The sequence below is a fragment of the Caenorhabditis remanei genome, chromosome II (genome assembly GCF_010183535.1).
Source record: "Caenorhabditis remanei strain PX506 chromosome II, whole genome shotgun sequence".
Taxonomy (NCBI): Eukaryota; Metazoa; Nematoda; class Chromadorea; order Rhabditida; family Rhabditidae; genus Caenorhabditis; species Caenorhabditis remanei.
The window spans coordinates 19,848,330-19,872,003 of record NC_071329.1 but is presented as its reverse complement, the minus strand read 5'-3'; the positions used below and the strand labels follow the sequence as shown (position 1 = coordinate 19,872,003).

At 36.5% G+C, this 23,674-nt stretch overlaps 4 protein-coding genes across 4 annotated transcripts; 2 read left to right on the top strand and 2 right to left on the bottom strand.

Moving 5' to 3' along the window:
• Positions 1-3,411: 3,411 nt before the first annotated feature.
• Positions 3,412-7,561, top strand: GCK72_008133 (uncharacterized protein; the record flags this gene model as incomplete). Its single annotated transcript, XM_053726658.1, has 10 exons — positions 3,412-3,531; positions 3,585-3,693; positions 3,921-4,084; positions 4,262-4,378; positions 4,425-4,563; positions 4,623-4,867; positions 6,213-6,554; positions 6,606-6,773; positions 7,346-7,430; positions 7,539-7,561. The coding sequence occupies 10 exons, from the start codon at positions 3,412-3,414 to the stop codon at positions 7,559-7,561; spliced, it is 1,512 nt and encodes a 503-aa protein (XP_053590852.1).
• Positions 7,562-7,763: 202 nt separating this feature from the next.
• GCK72_008132 (uncharacterized protein) lies at positions 7,764-8,806 on the bottom strand (the record flags this gene model as incomplete). Its single annotated transcript, XM_003105671.2, has 2 exons — positions 7,764-7,918; positions 8,365-8,806. The coding sequence occupies 2 exons, from the start codon at positions 8,804-8,806 to the stop codon at positions 7,764-7,766; spliced, it is 597 nt and encodes a 198-aa protein (XP_003105719.1).
• Positions 8,807-11,096: 2,290 nt separating this feature from the next.
• GCK72_008131 (uncharacterized protein) lies at positions 11,097-12,676 on the top strand (the record flags this gene model as incomplete). Its single annotated transcript, XM_053726657.1, has 6 exons — positions 11,097-11,185; positions 11,229-11,445; positions 11,490-11,834; positions 11,884-12,065; positions 12,108-12,297; positions 12,344-12,676. The coding sequence occupies 6 exons, from the start codon at positions 11,097-11,099 to the stop codon at positions 12,674-12,676; spliced, it is 1,356 nt and encodes a 451-aa protein (XP_053590851.1).
• A 1,145-nt stretch (positions 12,677-13,821) lies between these two features.
• On the bottom strand, positions 13,822-17,738 carry GCK72_008130 (uncharacterized protein; the record flags this gene model as incomplete). Its single annotated transcript, XM_053726656.1, has 11 exons — positions 13,822-13,989; positions 14,490-15,068; positions 15,118-15,486; positions 15,532-15,852; positions 15,901-16,290; positions 16,341-16,524; positions 16,783-16,910; positions 16,959-17,147; positions 17,195-17,356; positions 17,464-17,599; positions 17,650-17,738. The coding sequence occupies 11 exons, from the start codon at positions 17,736-17,738 to the stop codon at positions 13,822-13,824; spliced, it is 2,715 nt and encodes a 904-aa protein (XP_053590850.1).
• Between the last annotated feature and the right edge of the window lie 5,936 nt (positions 17,739-23,674).

Here is a 23,674-nt window from a genome sequence, read left to right as displayed (position 1 = left end):
TTAGTGCTAAAATTCAATTAGTGATATAAATACAAAACCTTCTTTACAACCTTATTGCACTTAAACATACAATACGGCATATCCTATAAACCAACAGCCAAAAACTGATTATTTTATATATTTTTAAACCTAAATGTTTGAATACTAGTCAAACACACCGGTAATTCCTAATTCTCAGAATCTTAGTTCAACTCCCTGGCGAGCAAAAAAGTGATAAAACGTAATTTTGTTAGACAACTTGGTACATATTATGTTTTTACTTGGTCTGTATCTTGAAGTTGAAATAGCCTATCGAGAAAGTGGTGTTTTATCTGTTTTCTCCGTTTGAGGTGTTGCTGCGGAAACCAAGCTTATTACAAAGTTCAAAAAACATGTCAAAGATTTGCACTAGAATTTGGAACTCACACATAAAATCACCTTAGAAAACTCAAGGGTATACTTTTTTTCGTTAACAAAATCCCCAAATTAGTACTTTGATGAGCTAATAAGGTTTTTTGTGATCCTCTCTGAATTTTCTGAGTTTAGTTAAATACATTATAAATTTCAGTAACATGATTTAGTCACTATATGATTTTAAAAACCTCCTAATCTTCTGGTATAGTACTTTTTTGAACCTAAAAGTTCAAAGATGAGAGAACAACCCATTTGATGACATTCCAAGAACTTTGTTGGAACTTTTTGTTCTGCCTATGTTTAAAATGAAGATGGAGCGGCATTGATAAGAGACACTGTCATGTCAGATTCAATTTGATCTCATAGTCAAGCTTACATAATTTGTTATGTAAGTCATCGTATAAAGCCGGCCCACCAGTTTCCATTGTTCGTTTTTAATAATAATATCACAACACCGATTCTGAGAACTAGTGATTGTACAAGAAGGAAGTATGACAACCCGTGAAACAATTAGAGACAAAAAATAATAAAGATGAATAGTAATCGTTCTCTAGAGATTCACATGTATAACCCCTAAGAAGCATGAACTGTCTGGACCAGCTGGAGCAGGAACTAAATTCCTAGTAGAGACTAGACTCAAACAAAAATCTTTTGCCCTGCTGCTGTATTAGTACAGCATTGCTCAGATTATAAGAATGAAGCTCAAAACTTCTGGCTATGTATAATTTTCATTTCAATCAGCATTTGAGAATTTGCATGTCTTCTATTCCGTGTGTCACATTCAAAGAAGACACAAAATGCATTAGTCAGAAGTAAAGGAAAATCCAAAAAATCAAAAGTCGCAACATGAAATTCTCTAAAAATAAAGATTTTCGAAAAAACTCCAATTAAAGTCAGAAACTCTCGGATAATCTACTACAACACGGGAAAAACGTGCAAAAGAGATAGAGGACGTGGAGGATTGTAGTAACTAGATCCAGAAAACTACGGACGTCACGAAATCTTTCTGAATAAAAAATTTCAGAAACCGGGAAAACAATTTTGAAAAATCAAGAAAAATGAAGAGAATCAAAAACATGTGTGAAATTTCATAGGGAATCATGAAATTTAGTCATTTTCTTGATGTTGGTTATAGTTGGTATGGAGAAGATGCACGACTTGTGTTTAACGATCTGGAAATACAAAACCACTAGTTGAGCTTGTAGAATTACGAATCTCTATTTTCTCAAATCGTAAAGTTGTCAGTTACACCACTTATTTCACAAGAGGACCACAAAATCATTCAAGTGCTTTATTGGCTGAAACATTCAGGATAGATCATGATGCGTCCAAAATAACTTTTCCGCGGAAAATCCGCCAGGAAAAGGTGACCAAAGTACCCAGTTCTTTTCAGCGTTCTCCTCTGCAGTAATCGCGGGGAAACCAGCTTGTTTTTTGGAGGGAAATCAAAAAAAGTTTAATTTCGAAAACTTAACTTTCCCTCCAAAAAAATGCGCAGGTCTCGCCGCGATTACCTTAAAGGCGCAGAGGAGAACGCGGAAAAGCACTGGCTACTTTGGACAACTTTCAGTCGAATTAGTTATGAGCTCATAACATTTTGCTCTGAATCATCACAAGTACCCCATTTTCTCACTTGGTCGGTCTTGAGTTCTGCTCTCCCAGACCATCTATTTTCAGAACTTTGAGCCAACTTTTTAATGAATTCTCACCGCCTATAAGAAGCAATTACTTTAACACGGACAACGACAAGTTCCTCAGAGTATTTGTCACCTGGAAAACAGTATATTCGGCCACAGGAGGAAGTGAGTTAGGTACACAAGAAAAATAATATTTTAATGAGTTTGGTGGAATTTAAAATAAAGAATAATATGAATACTTGTATGTATAACTTGTTTTTCAATTAATTTTCTTTGAAGCAATATTGTATTGTACCATGTATTTAAATGGGGGACTATACTCAATTGTCAGGAAACTCAATACTGAATATGGAAAAAAATACTGTAAGAAGGGTATATCGGATTCCAAATTCTTCTTCTGTTCCTGTTTTGAATTCCAATTTTTCAACAACAATTCTGAATTTCGGATTCCTGAAATAAAAAATATGCATTCCGTACAACTGTGATGTACAGTACCGCTCAAAAGGTTATCAAATTAGGCTTTTTTAAGTGGAAAATGACCAACTTTGACAGTGTATTTCGGTGTCAAATGATTGTCCGACAATTTTTATTTTGTATGGGTTGGACAGAGCAAAAAAAGTACATTATTTTTCTAGTTGACCATTTTTTTGTGGAGACAATACCATGAAAGTTACAGGTAATCAAATACCAACTAGCTTCAGTGATATTAGCGAAATTTTGAAGCTTTTAACTTTGACAACCTGTAACTTATTTGGTAATGTCCCTTCAAAAAAATGGTCAACTACAGAAATGATGTACTGCTTTCGATCTGTCGAACCCATACAAAACAAAACTCGTCGGAAAATCAGGTGACACCGAAATACACTCTCAAAGTTGGTCATTTTCCACTGAAAACCGCCAAAGTTGATAACCGTTTGAGTGGTACTGTAGAAACTTTTTTTGATGATATTTGCGTTAGGTACTCTCCGAATGCTTTTAAATAATAGATTATCCAAAGAAAAGAAAAATTTGATTCTCCGGTTCCCTTTGGATCCGAACAAGTCTGCTCTGTGTTCCTGGCCTCGTATACCCATTTACCCGTCTATTACAATTTCTACATATTTATATTTATATCTAAATATCTTTATTTTTCCAGCTTATCAAACTAATCGATTAACCAATTATCCAATTATTCAATTTTGTTGCAAACGGCCCCCGAAAAGTGGTCTTCTCTCTCTCTTCGAAGAGACGCAGACACAACTACGACACTCCGCTATCCCGCTGCGCGTGTTGTTTATAATTTCCACGATTTCCCTGATTTTCAGCAATTTTCAGCGATTTTCCGACATTTTTCAAACGAAATCTAAATGGAAAATAGGCGTGGAATTCGCACGAAAAAATTATGAACGCAGACCAGCTCTCCGATTTTTTTCTGGAAGTCGCCGCGTCGGCTGCAGCTATTCCGAATAAATTGGCCGATAAGCGAGAGGAAAATCATTTGAAAAAGAAATTCCTGAACAAAGTGAGATTTTTTCAAAAGTTTTTAATAAAATGTTTATAAAAATATACTTACAGGTCGCCCCAAACTCTTTATTTGCTGCCAACTACATTGCCTCGAATTATACTGATGTAGACCTGATACAGTCCATTATTGGACAAATATTAGCGATTTATTATAAAGAAGGTTAGCTCTCAATTGATCAATTGAACAATGAAAAATCAAGTTGTCAAAGCCCGGGTACATTTTCAAAATTTTAATTTTCTCGGTTTTTTTCGCGAAATAGCAATATTTTCGACTATCATTCAGAATTAGAAGAAAATCTGAAAAATAATCGCAAATGCTCACATTTTCGACGAAAAATTGAAAAAAAATCATGTTATAACAACAAAATTCACATTTTTCTATTTCAGGAGTCCTCCGATTGTATGCACTTCAATTTGTACCCGGATTCGTTTCTCTCTATTTACTGGCTCTTTCCAAAAAACAGCACAAAAGTATTTCGCTGTTCGAAACGTTTCTCATTGCGATCTATAATGAGGAAATTGTGGAAAATGCAGATAACAGTGAGAAAAAGGTGCAGTTTTGGAATTTTTTCGCTTATTTCCTCTAAATTTCTTGCGAAACTTTAGAAAACTTGCTATGCACACGGTGATTTTTTCGAAACCACTTGGTTAGATTTCTAGGCCCAAAAACTTGTCATATTTCACAATTTTTCTTGAGTTCCGCACGCCAAATTCAGTCAACATTGCAGATGGAAGACATCCGAATCCCTTCTATTCGCCATCACAGTGTATATCACGATCCGGCGAAAATACAGGTGCAAACCGATGTCCCCATCGCCAGGAATGCCAATATTACTCCAGTTCTGGTTGGTTTTTATGCTATGTTTTCATCAAATTGAATTTATTTTCCAGAATACACTCCGCTTCGGTCCATTTCCGTCAGTGTCGAAGATGAATGGGGAAAATAAGTTTATGGTTATCAATAGAATATTATTCTCCGTCAATGAATCATTATTCGAGGTGGCATCTGAAGTTGCAGCGAGATATGTCTGTTTGGGAACTCTTTCAGGTATTTTTTTCTATTTTTCCTCAAAATTTGATCATTTCCAGTTTGTCGCTCCGGATTCACATTTCCCGAAACAGCATTCCGAAGTCGTGTGCTCGAAACTGAATCTCATGAAGTGATCGAAGATTTCTCCCGAAAACCACGACAACAAGTGACCGGAGAATTCTTGAATCATCTACTACGCGGATGCTATCTGGCACTTTTCAATGGAGCCGCCGATTTAGCGTTGCGCGCGGTTGATGCGATTCATTTGAGGGCGCAATACGAAATGTTGCCTGATACGCTGCTGGTACGGGAAAAAAACGGGGGGGGGGGGGGGGAAATAAGGCGGTGTATGGGAAAGCTATCGGCCACTCATCGTTAAAATAATAATTCTGGATTCGGCTCAGTTTTATTGGTGCAGAAGTAAAATTCATAAGTAAACATTTGTATTTTTAAAATTTACAGCAAGTATTCAACAATTTTGGAATACGTAACGGCTGCGGAAATCGTTGAGCCATGTCTGACTAGGGAAGGTCATGTCAGTTTGGAGGTATTGGATGTGACCTATATCAGGAAAAACTGAGATAAAAAGCTGAGAAAACGATTATTCCAAATATGTATTCAATTTTTGCTTTCGAGGCCTGGTATTCGAGAAAGGCAAGGTCAAAGTTTTGAAAAAAGGGAGAATTATTACTTTTTCAACACGCGAAAAATGCAATAAAAAAATCCAAAAAACTTTTTCGCTTGTCAGAAAGGTAATAATTTGAAATTTTTCCAAGTTTTGATCTAGTTTTACACGGATACCAGGCCTCGAGAGCAAAAATTAAATATATATTTGAAATCAGCGTTTTTTCAGGTTTCAAATGATATAGGTCACGTCCCATAGCTCCAAACTGATTCCTCGACCTGCCCTAGTGAGCCGAACTCTCACCGCCGGTGAAAACTCGCAAAACCACCGGAAAAGTACAAATTTGATATTGAATCGGAAAATTAGGAATGCTATGAGAATATAACATTCTCTATTACAACAATTACGGTTTTTGTGAAGAAGTTACACATAAATGCCACCATTCGAAAGCTTGGTAAATTTTGGAGAATTACGAATATTCTCGATGTTGAGGTAGTTCTAGTTGTTCTATAGGTTATCGCCGATTATTACCTGACGAGACGTTTACTAGAGGCTGTCGACGTTCATCTGGAGCTGATCATTAGGAATTGACTCTGTACTTTGGTAGAATTTCGATTTTCTATCATTATGTTCTACTTGATTTTGTCAGTTTTCCGTCTGTGCTAAATTATGATTAATCAAATTTTCGGCTCTGGGACATTATAGGAAAATTTCCAAAGCTTTATAGGGAAAAAAACATACCATTAGTACGCGCTGATTATGCTAATTAAGGTGATATGATTTTCCCTATAAAGCTTTGGAAGTTTTCCTATAATTAATGGCAAAATGTCCCAGAGCCAAATTTTCCCGCTGTTGGAATTCGTTGTTTCAGTTTTCATTCCTCATGTACCAAATATCTCATTTGTCCGTCTAATTTCTTCTGGAAATCATTAAAAACTGGTGGTTTAGTACTAGAAATGGTCGTTTGTGACTTTTATGACAACCAATTCATGCTTAATGACCCATAAGAACTCATTTCTTCCAGGTTGTCAATTCTCTTCGAAACTCACTTCTGGACAACATGTGGAGTAAAGAGAAACGAGGGGAACTTATGTGGACACGACCACAGCATAAGGAAAACGTAAAACATCGTGGAATGGTGACAAATGCGTCACTGAAAATGAAACGAATGCCAGAAGATATTCCGGTTCAAGAGAATCAAAAAGAGTCATCGACATCGCGATTCAATAACATGATTGATGAGGGAATCGATCATTTGCATGATTTAAAGAAGAAAGTTGTCAATATCAAAGGAGGTTTACACCATAAAATGCACAGACGGCGGAAGAGTGTGGAGCCGGAGGAGACGGAGTTACAGACTATTAAGGTAGGTATCTGAAAACAGGTCATTGTTCTGATTGAAATCAGTGATTTTTAGGAAGAAAAACCTGTTGAATCATCGGTTTCTGTGGAGAGTGACGCTTCATCGCCATCGACGGTTATTCACAAACCGATTGTGTTGAACGGAGAAGATGTTGAGAGGAGGTTACGGGATATGGCAGTGGTCGAGTTGGATTATGAGAAGGAGTTAGAAAAGAAGAGCAAAGTAATAATGCCAATTAAGTAGTCACACTCTGAAAATTGCGGTTTTTGTTCTTAAAATTCCAAATTTTTGTCTTAAAATTACAGTTTTTGACTCAAAAATGGAGGTTTTGGTCTAAGAATCCCAACTTTTTGTTTGAAAAACGAGGTTTTTGACTCGTAAGCGAAAGTTTTTCGCCTAATAATTCTGAATTTTTGTCATAATATTGCGGTTTTTTCACCGAAAATCTCAGATTTTTGTTTGAAAATTGAAGTTTTTCTCCGAAAATCCCCGATTTTGGCCCAAAAATGCCAAATTTTCGTTTGAAAATTGAAGTTTTTCACCAAAAATCCTTGATTTTGTCACAAAAATTCTGAATTTTTTATCTGAAAAACGGCGTTTTTCGCCAAAAATCCCAAAACGTGGTGAAAGGGGCGTGTCGCAAACTATTTTTTAATTCCATTTTAGATCTACCTTCTTAAAGAAAAAGGAAATGATCAAAAACATCTGCTTCTGCAAAAAATGATCTGAAAATAAGGCGCGATAAAACAGAAAACAAAAATCAAAACAAATTATTAATAAAAATAAATTTCTAGGCCAACGGTGATCACCCTCCCGCCACAACGTCTCCAGAACCAAAAGGAGCATTCACAATGGCGGGTCTACGACATATGGATAGTGGTGGGAGCACTTATCGATCTATTGATAATTAGAAATGACGAAAACTGTACAATTAGCATGATCATATATCTTTGAACTTCTAACGCATGTTTCTTATAATTTTTGCAGACGAATTCGCGTCGACTCGGTAGCCTTCAGAAGTATCGGCATGTGCATGATTCCAGCTTTCTTTCTTAATGTGATATGTATCTAAACCAGTTCTTTGTGAGGTTTCAGTGTTTGTAAGGTGCCAACCACAATTTTGCCATTTTTAATGTATTAATTTATTTGTTCTTTTTAATTAATTCATAATTATTCATTAGGGCTTTACAATAAACTTTAAGCGAGGTTAAATTAGTGTAAATGATCAGTATTCTCTGCAGGGCCGATCAATGTTCCAGATAGACTTGATGCAATTAACATGCAAATTGCAGCAATTACAGCGATCCAATAGGAGTATCCAAGGTAGACGTTTGCAAGGAGCTCGTATGAAGTGGATTGGAGGTATACTGGAAAATTAATGCGCCTATTCACGAAGAAAAAGTGCAAATTAAAATGCCATATTTTGCATTTTAATGCTATTCACGAAGGCACTTTAATGTGCATAAAAAACACTTTAATTCGAATTAATCTGCATTAAAAAGCGAATTAAAATGCACATCGTGGCGAGATATCTTAATTAATGTGCATGCGCCTTTAAGATTTGTGTCGATTTACGGATTTTCTTAAAGGCGCATGCACATTAATTAAGATATCTCGCCACGATGTGCATTTTAATTCGCTTTTTAATGCAGATTAATTCGAATTAAAGTGTTTTTTATGCACATTAAAGTGCATTCGTGAATAGCATTAAAATGCAAAATGTGGCATTTTAATTTGCACTTTTTCTTCGTGAATAGGTGCATAAACATTTTCAAATGTTTTAAAAACAAAATAAGTTAATTTAAAAGCTTACAAATTTTATACTGCATCCTGACTCCGTACACTACAATCGCCACGAAAAGACTGAAGAAGGCGAGTCCAGTAACACTGAAAGCGGGCATTCCGAGTCTTGCACGTGGAGAGAACAATCCGATGAAACATCCAATCGAGACAACTTCGAAAATAATTGCAATTATCATGAATGCCAAAGTAGTCTTCTCAAATGGAAGTTGGAATCTTCCATAGGATTTACAATCGTATTGATTCACTTCTCTGACGCCTTGTCCACAGTATCTTGAAATTAAACCAAGATCCGGTGCTCCGTTGCCTAAAATTACATGATCCCAGAGGAATATGTCATCGTATGTTTCCTTATCTTTATAACTACGCCAGCCGGGAGTGAAGATGGCGACAAGAGTGAGAAGGAAGCCAATGATTAGAAAGAAACCGTAGCCGCAGTGCGATTTGCGAACCATTTCTGAAATGGTTAGAGAGATTCGATTAGACAATTTGAATAAAAACATATTATATCGTCAAGGGTACAATTACACACGGTAAGAAGGCTCCAGGACGATCCGAAACGTTCGGAAACCTCTGATTTCGGAAATTCCCGTAGCCATTGAAAATGTTAAATGTTAAAAAAGAAAATATATACGTTACACAGCCTACAGACACATACAGTACCGTGCTGTAAGGTTTTATGCAATTTTGCTTTTTTAGTTGAAAATGACCAGAGGGTGTTACGGTATCTCTGATTTACCCACTGATTATGTATAAGCCATGCAGAACAAATGTAAACCTTCATTTTTGTAGGTGACACCTTTTTTGTAGGGAGTGCCCGTACAAAAAAGTTGTGAACTACAAAAATGATGGTTTACCTTTTTTTTGTATGGTTTATACATAATTTACTTTGTGGGATATTCAGTAATACCGTAACACCCCTGGTCATTTCCAACTAAAAAGGCCAAATTGTATAAAATCTTACTGCAACTAAAATAAACAATCTCCTCCAGAAAATTCCCAAAACGTCAAAAATATAGCTTTCTCCTCTTTCCTCCCCAGTTGTCATACGGTTGCCATGGACAATCGGAGCATCCTTCTTCTCTATTTAGTATTCGCAGTGCTCGTTGAGCTTTTCCATTGTCTTCTCCCTTTTCAATGGAACCCGTTGTCTATAGAAACGCTCGGGAAGATTCTCTATGGAGTATTTTCGTGTGTAAAGAAAAGAAGACGTATGGCCCATAAGGTATGGGTCGAGGATCAATTCTCAAAATAGCGAACCCTGTATGATAATCATTTATCACTGCTAATAAATCTCTTTTTTCAAGTATTGCCAGTTTTTTAGTTTAGACCTGCAAAATTCGAAAACACGGCGTATTGATCCAATATCGTCGCCGATACGGCAAGAACAGGGCGTGGTTGTAGATCAACGACGGGAACGAAAAATAATTTCGGCTCTAATTCATTGGGAATTTCGCGGAATGGTCTCGTAGTTGGAAAAGATCAAATGTCGCCATCTTGAGCTTTGCAGGTCTGAAAAGAACGGAAAATCATGTTTTCCACTTCGAGACAATTATGTACAAATTAGATTCTCCTTTGTGTTGTCACGAACCGATAATAACTACTTCCATAGTTTTGCTTTCCGGCAGAGTCCACTTCCCCCTCAACATGTGTCAAACTCCTACTTCCACCCAATCGTGTGAGATTGGAAAAGAACTAGAGAAGCGAAGAAAAATAGTCGGTTGTAATATGGGGCAGGTTGGTCCCGTTTCTTGAAACGAAGGGATAGAGATAAATGAAGAGATTTAGAGAGTCGGATGACAACTTTAAACAACAATTTTGTGTGTGATGAAATGCCATTGGTTGAGCCAAGACGACAGATACATTGATTTTCTTTCAGTTTTTTTTCAGATCCGTATCTCCATACCAGTTATTTCAGATATCATGATAATAGAAGCAAATAGATTACAACAGAAAATTAAAAGATTGAAAGAAGAGCTGACAAGAGAAAGAGAACTGAGGAAAGAGGCAGAGAGACAGTTGAAGATATTCAAAGATTCTGCTAGTTGTATAGTTCCGAGAAATCAGATTTTGGAATTTGTAAGTTTTTTTCTTACAGTACCGGTCAAAATAATATATTTTCAGTTGAAAATGTCCAACTTTGAAAGTGTGTCATAAGAAAATAATGTTCCCCACAAAGTAATTTTTTAAGGATCAAATTGATCATAAGTAGAGCTCCGATTTTATAGTTTACAACTTTTCTGTACGAGGACTCCCTAGAAAGCTATAGTAATTTTAAGTTAACATCTCAAAAATTACACTATTTTGCACTAATATTTTACGATTTAAGGAAGAGACTACTTTATCGATATGTAAATTTCTAGGAAGTGCCCTTATAAAAAAGTTGTCAATTACAAAAATGGAGTTCTACTCTTGGTCTGTTCAATCCCATAAAAAACAGTTAGTGTTACCATGACGCACTCTCAAAATTGGGCATTTTGAACTGAAACAGGCAAAATATGATATATTTTTGGGGGTACTGTAGCTTTTGTTGCAATTGCCTTATTCACAATGGTAGAAATCTGAGTCTTTTACAGACGGAACCAATCAATTTGGGAGCGGAAATTAAGGCGGTCGTATCGGAAGAAAATGATTTAAGATTAAAAATGACTGACCAAATTCTTCATAAGAAAAATCCTCAGAATAAAGGTGACTTATATTTTGGTTCCAAACACTTACTGTGTCTTTGTTTCAGAAATTAACGAAATGATTACTTTTCTCATCTTCTTCTCCAAAACATTTACCGAGGAGAATGCACCAGAAATACGAAAGTGCTATAAGGAATACTTAAAACTGTAATTTTGATACGTTATTTCTGTTCAATTAGACTGTTTGCAGGTCAGCTTCTAACGAAATCTCTCTAGACTTTGAAGCTGTCAAGGAAGTGATTGGATCTAAAGATTTTTTATGTTTATACAAGGAGCTTATTAATCGAAATGCTCCGCCGGATCCAGTCGAATCTTGGAAAATCTATCAAGAAGTTTTCATTCGGTTACGCTCCCTTCCAGATATCTGGGTATGGGATATTCTTCATGAGTTTTCGTATAATTATCAAGTGAGTCTCATTGCTACAGACCTGCGTTAAAAACCCGATTTCAGAATTTCTCTTCACTTCCCGCTCAACATAATTGGAAGAAAGAAACAGTTTTCAAAATATTTGAGCCATTCTACTCAGATTTGTCTAAATTTGGATATTTCGCATACATTGGTCTTCTTAAGATGCTAATTTTCGAAGAAGACCATCAAGAGATTTCCAGAGTTCTGACTGAAGGTTTTCAGCGGTTTCAAATTAAAGAACTGGATCCAGAGGTGTTCATCAAATCCACGTACGAGCTGGGTTTTGCATACTTGGTTGCTGGAAAATGTACTGAAGCATCGAACTGTTTTTTAGATGTGTTGAGTTGTTTGAAACAGTTTTCAAAGGAAGATATAGAGGATGAAAAGGTTAGTAACATTGTTTTCTGAGAAAGTCTAAATCAATTCATATATTCAGATCCTTGCAACATACACTCAACACTGTCAAAAATGTCTTTCATTTTGCTTGGTCAATAACTCAAAATTGAAAAAGACGTTTCCCAAAACTACAGTATCTTCTATTGAAAGCGATCATCTTACAGTCATGGATGAGTGGAAAGATGGAAAAATTGAAGCCTTTTGGAGTTTCTTTTCGGAATGGTAGATATAGTTTCCCCACTTCTTCACATTCATCATTTTCAGCTCGCCGTATAGCACAACACGATCTTCCACCAACTTAATTGAACCTAATTGTAAGGCTCACAACTTGAAATGCGTGAAATTCTGTCTTCAACGAGTAACCATATGGAAGCCATTGAGAAATCTTAAGGGGCTTTTGAAAGTTTGTGAAGTTCTGGAATTAGGAGAAGTACCAAAATCAATATTGCCTGTTGTAAGTGGTCACTCAGAATTCAACTTTTAAAACTTTAATTTTTCAGCCTACTGAATCCGACATCAAATTTTTCTGCGACAACAATAATGGATTGCTGCGTCTTGTCAACTCGAAATCTTCCGGAATCGAGAAAGTACTCCAAGAATTCAAGAATATTCACCAAAAAGAAACCCTCACTCTTCTCATAATGCAATATCACAAAATTCTACGCAAACAGAGACACGAAGAGAGGATTTTAGCGTTTGGAAGGAAATTCGTAAACGTGCTGAAAGTTATTGGATATTCTGGAAGGATTAATGTAGAAGATGCAATGAGTTATATCAGAGAAGTTTCAAAAATTTCAATGGAAGCAGCAAACAAACTTGTCGAGGATCAGTGAAATTTTTCAATTTTTGGTTTTTGAATGAAGATTGGATTTCTGTTTCCTTTTCAGATTCAGCAATAGATTTTAACCGTTTTGCAAGTCACAAAAGCTCTTTCAATGATCTCTCCCCCCAATCGAAAGCAAACAAATAATTTACATATGTATGTTTTCAAACCATTCCTTTGAATGATAATAGACTGATAACACCAAACAACAATCTGATTGTCATTTTTCAATCGTTGTTCAAAAAACGGTCATGTATCTTGTTTTTATAGTCTTAATAGGTTTTTTTCTGACAACCGCCGTGTTCGCGACTGTAATTGAAATCGAATTCATGACGAAATGCGTGTCACAACATGATGCATGGGTAAGATTTTTGGTAAAATGTATAGGATAACTTTGAGGGATTTTTAATAGTGTTGTCAGAAATGTATTCTAAAAAAAACCTGAAAATAGCGTATCGTTTTGTAGTAAAACATTTTTGATCGAGCCAGACTGACAAAACTAACAATTTGGCAGTAAAACTAATTTGGCCATATATTTTTCCTGTATTTCAAGATATACAACGGGTACGGCTGCTACTGTGGTATTGGTGGAAGTGGCGATTGGATTAATGGAATCGATGAGTTTGTTTCAAAAACGATAACTTTCACGATTTATTTTTTTCAGATGCTGCGCCCATCACGACGCGTGCTATGATTCGTTATATAAAAACAGTACCTGTTGGCATGCTCCATTTGAATATTTTCCTATTTACACTTGGAGATGTCTGAATAAAACGGTGGAGTGTACGGGACTGGGTAAGTTACAATGGGGCGTACAATGGTCATTAGAACCTTCCAGACACGTTTGGATATCAAATTTTCCCTCATGAATGCAGTAGTCAACTTTGTGAATGCGATCGAGAACTAGTGGAGTGTTGGGCTAAGTACCCAATGCCTTTGGAGCAACTTCATTGTCCTCATCCCAGACTTTTTTACTTAATAAGAAGCAAAACATTGTTTGGCAAGAAAAATAAAACATTATGATTTATTTACAATCAAAACAAAGGAACTGATAAGACCGAGAAAGCGGGAACCCGTAACAGCACAAACTAGACCGCGAGACAGATAACAATTATGTACATATAAAATAATACAAAAATTATCAATATTTTAAAATCAGGGCACTACTGTAACCACAGTGACCGTTGATGCTAGATGTTGTTTCCTTGATTTTGCTGTCAATTTTCTGGGTACTGTATCGAGAAGTGCAAATATGACAGGCATTACCAGCATACCATGAATCATTCCAATCACCACGACTAGTAGCATGCACTTTGCAAAGATCTGAAGAGTATGTAATGTTTCATAGATATATAGTACCGGCCAAAAATGTATCATGTTTTGCATTTTTCTGTTGCAAATGTAAAACATTGAATGTGTGTCATAATAAAACTAACTATCATACAAAATAACTTTTTATGGGATCGAGCAGACCAAGAGTAAAATCCATTTTTGTAGTTGGGAACTTTTCTGCACGGACACTCCCCAGAGAGTTATGGTTATTTTAAGTGGACAGCTCAAAAATTGCACAATTTTGCACTGAAATGGGACGATTTGAAGGAGAAATTACTTTGTCTCTATGTAACTGCCTAAGGAGAGTCCGTACCAAAAAGTTGTCAACTACAAAAATGAAGCTCTACTCTTGGTCTGTTCGCTCTCATAAAAAGTTATTTTGCTGGACAGTTAGTTTTACTATGACACACTTTCAAATTTGGGCATTTTCAACTGAAAAAGGCGAAATATGAATTATTTTTTGCCGGAACTGTAAATAGTAACTCGCTTACCTGTGCCATATTCAAATCCACAAAAAACAGCGACATGACACAGAGTGAGGTAGAAAGAGACGCCTCGAAAATTGGGAATCCAACAGCTTCGATAGTCATCTGAAGGCGTCTTCTGATGTCTGTTGTTTCCTTGGCAGTCTGATAGAAATGGTAGCTAACGTGAGATGGAATATCTACTGAGAATCCGATCGACATGACAGTAGCAGACATCATGATTGGATCCAAGTCAGCACCCCACCATGACATGATTCCGAAGACTCCTAGTGACGTGGAAAGGATTGAGAACGTGGCGACGAAAAGAGTGGGAGGGTGGGAGATGAAAAGTGCGGCGACCACGAACATGGAAGCAAAGGTCCATAGAGCCGACTGGATGGCCACTGGAGACATAGTCTCAATTAGATCCAAAAATTTGGCGTCTTCTTCATAAACTGTTACATTGAGAGAGCGATACTTCTCTTGGTCGGCGACTGCTCTCCATTCATTCAAAAGTTTTGCACGATTCGACCAGTCCACCAGTTCAGCTCCGTGGTATGCGGTGGTGACTAGGAATTTAGACATTTGATATGTAGACTCATTTATCTGAGAAATCATGTTTCACTTTGATAATTTTTATATCGGTAGAGCTCACCTGAATGAACCCTTTCCAGAAAGAAAACTCTGGCCATTCCAAAAACTGTCTCAGCTCATTTCCCTGCCCGAACGGCTGTGATGGAGTGACCACTTGACTTCCATTCACGCTGAACTCAATGGCCAACTCCTCATCCTCTTCTTCAATTGGCAAGTCAATATCCTCCGATTGTTTAAGAAAATCTTCATAATCTCTGAGCCAAAATTTTGTTGAATACCGCCCGTTTGCAGATGGTAAGCTTTCAAATGATTGTATCAAGTCTTCCAGTTTGCCACGTTGAGACGGGTCATTTATGTCTCCGGGGTTTTCAACAAGAATCCAGCATGCAGAGTAGTAAGGGATGATGTGCGTTTTTCGTTGTTTGAATATCTAAAATCAAGGAATTGGAGGAAATCTTGAGTTCCGAACTCCCACCTCAACAATATTACTCTCCGCTAAGAACAACTTATTCGGGCTCAACTCTGATTTTATGTTGACTGTTCCAACAATGCAAATGTACCAATATACTGCTAATAATCCCAGAACTACAGAGCAAACCCAAGTGTTCGTTAGGAAATTACATATTTTTGCAATAATTCTGCGGAATTTACAGTCTTCTGGCTCGGACGACGTCACTGATCCAGTTGAAGAAGTTTCCGACGGTGTCTCTGCTCCAGGCAAAGTTTTCATGTTTTTGAGCTCCTGGGCAATTTCATACTTTCCAACAACAGCCATCAGCGCTCCATAGAATGTTATCTGAAAATTCAAATACTCCAATTAACATATTCTGCTAAAATACTATACCGTGAAAACGAAATCCGCTGTTACAGCTAGGGCATTTCCAATACTAAAAAGTTGAATTTCAGCCGCTGGGGTTGTTGCTCCAACTCCGAAAGCTAAGACATTGGTGATAGTAGTAATAGTGATAGATGGTCCAGTTTCAATAAACATTTCAGTTATACGATGTTTCAATTCCGCGTTTACACTCTCAAATCGTCCATTTTTTCTTCTGTGACAGGTGATTCGTTGCCACGCATTGACCATCAGATACGAGTCATCCACACCAATAGCAAGCACTAAAAATGGTGTTACACAAAGAATCGAGCCGAATCGGAATCCAGCATAGAACATTGCTCCAAGACTTGCACCACAAGCCATGAATGGGCACACACAAGCCATCACCGCCAGGACTACCTGCAATTTCTTATTGATTTTCTTACTTCTACGCTATCCACTGATCATACCTTATAAACGTTCAATTGTTGTAAATAATATGCACTGACGACAAATGTGATGGAGGAGAAAACTGCCATAATAGTGAATCCGATGACCAAAAATGGTAGGAGAGTGAGACCAGCTCTCACAATTTCCTCAGTGATGTATGAGTCAGTTAGAATATACACATTGATATGATCCGACTTGTACTCGCTGGAAATCACTTTTTTGGTAAAAACCCAAAAACGTTTTTGCTAGCTTCACCCACATTTGAGATATGCGCCTCTAAAAAGCTACTATAAAGCGGCACCTCAAAACTCTCAAATCCCTAACTTTCTCAATTTTCCGCCTATCGAGTTGATCGGCTATGAGTTTGACACTTCCATTAACAGCCATTCTCCGAATTTTGAGCCGAGTGTGTATTTTTTTAAAGTTATTTCCCGCTTCAATTCTGTGAATCAAAATACTCACTCATGGATGTAGTCCAATATTTGATGTTCATAATTTCTAAGATCCTCTGCTTTTACCTCATCACCCAACTCAGACCTCAGTTGTATCACCACAAGAGAAACTTCGCGAATGTTATTTGGTTCTTGTTTCTGAAAGATTAACTATTTACAATGTCATCATTTTCAGAAAGTTCTTGCCGTATTATCTCCAAAAAGTCGAATATTCCCATCAGCCACACTCTCAATTTTATTATTCTCTGTTGCCACTTTCACACCAAAAAAGTTTGGGTCCATATAAAGCTTAGTCCCAAGCACTGTAGTGACTGGATACCCCAAGTCCAAATGGCTGAAGTCAGTGCCATGCTGTCCGGAGATAAGCATCCCGCTCTGCAAATCTCTGGTGTTACTCTCCTGTCATAGATGTTCAAACTTACATAAAAGTGTCTCACTGGTTCATTGAGAAGGCAGAACCCACTACAGTACTCCTCAAAGTTTTTCGGACCATCGGATGTTTTAAGATAGAAATCCCGAGAAATTTTGTCAAGGACATGTACAGTATCGTTTAGTTGAGAGATTCCCAGCATATTGTCTCCAACCTTCGATGTTATAAACGCGTAGATGGCTTTTGGCTCTCCGTGATTATTGAAGAATTGTCGGTATTTCTGGAAACTAGTTCGTGAAAACATTTGAATCATTCACCCACCTGCAACTCTGCTCTCGATCTTGCTCCAAATGGTGTGAAATCACTGATATCATTTTCCATTCTGGTGAATGGAATTTTGAGTGATAACCCCAAAGTGAGTGCAGTTGTCAATATTATACATGTCCAAGGGCAATAGCTAAAATAATATAAGTTTTCAAAAGTCGATTCATTTATTGAAAAACTCACCAAATTACAGCCGAACATTTCTGGAAGAACCAATGAATAATCCGCACAAACCATGTGTTGTCCGACGTCTTTTCGATCTTATTTTTCATTTCTGAAACCAAAAATTGAAGTTCGAAGCTTCAAGAATAGAGTCACCAACCAGTCCTTTTAAATGTCCACTTATGATCTATGTTTCTGATTTGTGATGGTGGTGATGGAACTTACTGAAAACAAGAAGAGTTCTTCAAGATAAGGAACTAGTTCAGAAAAAAAAAACATGGAAACTTAAAAAATCGGTGTTTGCAGTAGAAACTAAATAGAAGAAGGAAAAACACAGATAGGTAAAAATACAGTATACCGGCTTATTCTCTTTCCCATGAGAAAACGAATCCTCACAAGGTCAAAAAATGGGGGAACGGCTTACTCGAAAAAATATGTTAATGAAGAGGAATATGAAATGAGGGAACAGTGAACAAACGACACAAGTGAAAACGAAAATTGGTTGATTGGAAAAAGGGAATAGCAAAGAAATCGAGTTTAGTATTTATTCTTTAGAACAACAAAAAGGTGTCTTCTGTTACTTTCACGTTGGAACCAGTCCTGTGTGAAATTGGATAATAATACGAAGTAAACGAATAGGGGTCAAGAAAAAGAATAATTTAGGAGGAGAAGACCCTGAAAAACTAGATTAAAACAATGGGACAGGTATGTAAATGAGAAGAGACAAATAGTAGAATTATGTTGTGTCAAAAAGTGATATTAAATGCAACTTCAAAAATATATTCTAATACAGGCTTTCCTCAAAATACGATTAGCCATCCAAAACACAACTTATGAAAGAATTCAAATAATGTTTTGAACAAAAAATCTGAAATCAAAAATGCCACTACTAATCTACCGTAAACAAACGGTCAATCAGATCAAAAAGGTACAAAAAACGCGGCGATCAAAGAAACAATACTCTGCAATCCCCTTCCTATTAGTGGAAAACACGTGGTGTATGTAAAAATGCAGAAACACATGAGGATCATGATATACCAATGATCAAAAAAAGAAACAAAGGCTGCAATTCAAATGGGAGGGGAGAGCGCACCTCAAATAAGGGTTTTGCGCTATTTACTTTGTTTTGTTTTTCAATTTGATGTTATAAATGTTATAGTGATCTTTTAGTTATAAAACTGTAATCACAGTGTACTCGTTGAGAAAAAAATTGGTCAAACTGTAACAGACTGGATATACAGTACCGTGCAAAATATGCGACTGGATACACATTACCGTGAAAATATATACTTTGGTCATTTTCAGTTAAAATTGTCGAACTTTGAGTGGGTGTTACGGTATCACTGATTGTCCCACCAAATAAAATGTTTAGTGGATCATATAGACAAAGAGTAGAACTTTATTTTTGTAGTTGACGACTTTTTTGTACGGACACTCCCTTAATAGTTATAGTAATTTTAAGTGGACAGCTCAAAAATCACTCTTTTTTGCACGGGAATGGAACGATTTGAGGGAGAAATTACTTTGTCGATATGGTACTTGCTAGGGAGTGCCCGTACAAAAAAGTTTTCTACTACAAAAATAGAGTTCTACTCTTTGTCTATATGATCCACTAAACATTTTATTTGGTGGGACAATCAGTGATACCGTAACACCCTTTTAAAGTTGTGCATTTTCAACTGAAAAAGGCTCAACGAAACACCCCAAAATCTACAGAACAAAACACTGATAATCTAATATTGATATCCCCTCAACAAACCCCATATTTTTTGAAAAACAAACCAAAAACTGCTTTTCTATTTTGTTAGTAGATCAGTATCTAGATCACTAAAAAGAGAAGTGACACACATGAAGACACTAAATCGCCAAACTTCTGATGACGTATATCCGATCGAAGAGGATGAGAAGTCGAGAAATGATGTGGAAAATGAAGGGATAAGTGACGTCAATAATCATGAATGGTCATTAGGTTGCAAAAATATTGAACATCCCCAATATTTTTAGAAAAAAAACTCTCAATAGTTTTATTTTGAACTCCTATATTTATACTGTTCCAGAGGGAGACCGCCTCCACCTCATTCTAATTAGTGATCAAATTCCGGTCCAGTCAGACATTTTTTGTGGAGTACCATAGGTTTAAGTGGACAGAGACTTCATCTTCTCAACTTCTTCTTCCCACTCATTTTTATAAAATCTCGTTTTTTTGGTTGCACTTTTCGAAGAGTTTGAAGTGGTCAGTCATAGAAACATTCGTCACTTTTTTGGACTTGTTTTGACTATTCCTCCTTGTCCCTTTTCGTAAGAATACGTTTGTTTTGAAATACAAAGTTGTTGAACTTATAAGAAAAGAGTGTAATTGTAAAGGACTAGAGTGTTTTTTGCTGTTGGAAGATTTAGAATACTGTAGGACCAGTCAAGAGTTCTACAGTACTACCGAGTTACTTGGAGAGCTCACCACTCGTCACAGATTTCAGAAAACAATAGGCTATGTAGATCAAAAATATAATTTCATTTTTGTAGTTGACAACTTTATGATAGCTCCGTCCACTTTTGATATTTGCGCTTTTAAAGATTGGCTACTGTATGCTCTCTGTGCGGCTCACAAGGCTAAACGTCTTTAAAGGCGCATATCTCAAATGTGGGCGGAGCTATCAAAAACCGTCAACTAAATAAATGAAGATCTAGACTTAATTTATCGACTGATATAAAAATGCTTTGAAAATTTTCTCCTATAAGGCCGGGGCGGAGAATGAAATTCTGGGATTTTTCAGTTTTTGAAAAAAATCGGTTGTTGTTGAAAATTTCATCATAATTCACAGTGACTTTGCTGTTTTATAAACACACTCGAAAGTTGCTGACCTCAACTAAAAACTGTAAATATCTGGGAAATTTTCTGTTATACATTCATTGCTATAATAGCTGTCAAAAATACTTTTATTACTCACCCTTTGAACAAACTGAATAAAAAGTGTGAAGGTCAAGAGATAACAATCTTGTTCGTCTCGGAATAAGAGGGGTGTTTCCGGTGTTGTCTTTTTGACACTCTCCTCATGTCAATTGGCTAAGGTCGTTTCGTTTTCCGAGAAGGAGAAAACCATCAAAAAACGAAAACAAGAAAAGTGAAGAATTGCAGTTTCAAAGGGCCCATAAAAAGATTGAAGATTGGATAGTGGTTGGAAAAAAGAAAAAAGAGGATCTGGTCAATTGAGACCTTGAAGTACAAAATACCAGGCATCCGGATAGAAAAACAGAAATTTTTTTAAATTTTCAAAATAACAGTATGCTGTTGGGTAAACCTAGCCAGACCAGTCTTATCATGAACAATAAGAAAATGAGAAATAAACGAAAAAGGCAAGGATGCGTCACAAATTCGTTGGTAAAGAGGTACATGATCTTAGAATAAATAGTTTTTTTATTTTAAAAGTTTTGTCTTTTCTGGAAGAACAGATATCTCCAAAGGTCGTAAACCGAAAGTAAAGGAATTACGGTTAACATTAAGTCACAAATCTAATAAAGATCCTAGTAAGTATTTAATAAACTAAAACGGCTTACATTTATAATTATCAATATCAAAAGTAGGCAACGACCGCTAGGTACCGGCCCAGTTATTAACTGTAGCCTGAAGATCTGCTAACCTTCTTCTAGTACACTCCTCCCATTTCCCCAATACAAGCTAACACATTATTTCTCGATACCTTCTCAATGCCCCCTCTGTTACACTCCTGCAAGTAACCCGTCTAGTCTCGACATTTTTTTTTGATGGTGACTGTTTACGAACAGTGTGACCTTAAAAACTTGCTAACATGCGCTTTACAACATTGTTACAGATTTTCGAAGATCGAACATTGATAGTAGGTTTTTTGAATAAGACTTCGAATTGAGAAGGTGAGGAAGGTTCTGGGCTTTGGGTATACGTAGAGACCGCAACATTTTTTTCAAACTCTTTTTTCCATAAAAATTTCCATCCTGGCCTGTTCTTCAGGTAAATGAAAGTACATTCCCAAATTTTTTCCCGAAAATATTCACACTCTCCGAAGTTACAGGACCTTTTAGTCAGCCATGGTTTCTACTGAATTCTCTTGGAGAATTCTTTCGTTTTCCTGACCACGCAAAAAAATATTTTCTATTTTCACGTTCAGTCAGTCAAATTTTTGCAAAAATTGGGAAGTTCGAACCAGAAACCCTTTGATTCAAAACCCAGCGTGTTATCCACTGAACTAAACGAACACAAATGTGACGCTGATAATAAGAAAATATATTTTTGACGTGATTTTTTAAAATTCAAGAGAATTTTTTGAATGATATTCAGCATATTTCGAGATAAAACATCAAATATCTAAAATTCGACAGCACGAAATTTTTTGTTCTCAAGTGCATCTAGATCGAAATTTTGCGTAGAATCTGAATCCGTTAAGAAATGATGCGTGTTTGACCTCCTTTAACCTAAACTGTCGCGAAAACTGATTTTATTTCTGAGTCTGTTGTCTTCCGACACAGAGGAAACTACATTTTACGAATCAATGAGCTTCAAAATTTTGGCCCCAGGTACCTGAAGAGATGCCCAAAAAGAATATGTCAGAAAATAGATATATTATCACAGAAAGTTTTCTGATGTGATGCCTCGCAGTTCAGATGGCTCCCAAAAAAATTCGACAGCACGAAAATCGAATTTTCTTTCAAAACCTATTAGAGTATGTAAAGAACTACTAGAAACTGTCAAAAAATGATGCGTGTTCGACCTAGAACATCCTAAACGTGACATTTTTCTGAAAAAAGCAAAACGTTTTTTCAGTTTTCTGGGAAAACTATACATTTGGGTGAAACGAAAATGTGTTCATTGAATTCTACGTCCTCGATTACATAGGGGTAAAAAGTTTTCATTCAGTTTTAGCGTTCTGGGCTCTCAGGGCAGACCGTCAAACATTCTGATAATCTCCCCATGAAGCCCAAGAGAAGAAAATGAAAAACTCCGCCCACGTTCATTGCGGTCCCTAGGTATACGGTCTTGAAAAATATAAACGAGAGTGTATTAAAAAAAGAAATACTAATCGCTGTTGAAAAGTAATTTAGGGTGTTGGCCACCTGTCTTAACTTCTTTGATTTCTTGGTTTATTTGATAAGTTAGTTCAAAAAGTGAAATCAACACCCAAGAAGGCGCCGAGTGTAGTTTGTTCATAGCGGAGAGAGATGCTTGTCGTTTATCACAAGGAAAAATCATAGCAAATATACCGTAAATACTGTATTATAACGGCATGCCGTTATATTTTTCAACCGGGTCCCAGAGAAATTTTGTGGTTTCAGAAACTTATTGAAAATTTACCGGAAAAATTTTTTTGGGTGTTCTATCGGCCGATCAAGAAGTTACTAATCACGCTGCTTATAATCATAACCAAAAAAAGACACCGGGATGATCACATTCATGAATTCTGAGTATAGATGGGGTGCCGTTATAATACAGGTGCCGTTCTATTACAGGTGCCGTTATAAAACAGTAATTACGGTAGGAGGAAATCCAATTCTTTAAGCGATGGGCATGGATCAATATACATAATAAATTACTGTGTGTCAATGTTTGGTAAAGGAATATTCGAAAAGTTGATTTACCGATCAGATACTTTCTCTAATGACTACACGATTCGGAATCTGTGATTACCGCAAACCCTGTAATAGAGGCACACCCGCGGACAGGAGTTTGGAGCATCCTATATCGGCTGTCTTTAAAGATATGAAAATTGTTTCAATTGAAGAAATATTTTATAAGTTTTCAGCTATATTTTGTCTGTCGGCAACATTTTGATTTCTATTTTGAGAAAAAGTATATACTGCAATTAAAGGTTTTACGGTATTTTCCCTAGTGACTAGACTATTCCGAATCCATGATTAGCTTTTGCAACGGACGTCTGTGACAAAAGTTATTCAAGCGGAAGTGAACAGAAGGAAATATTTTGCTTTTTAAAAGATTTTTTTCTAAAATCTGAAAAAAACAACAACAAAAATTGTGTTGGACAATTTTGAGACACTTGACAATGCTCGCTCATAAAAACGT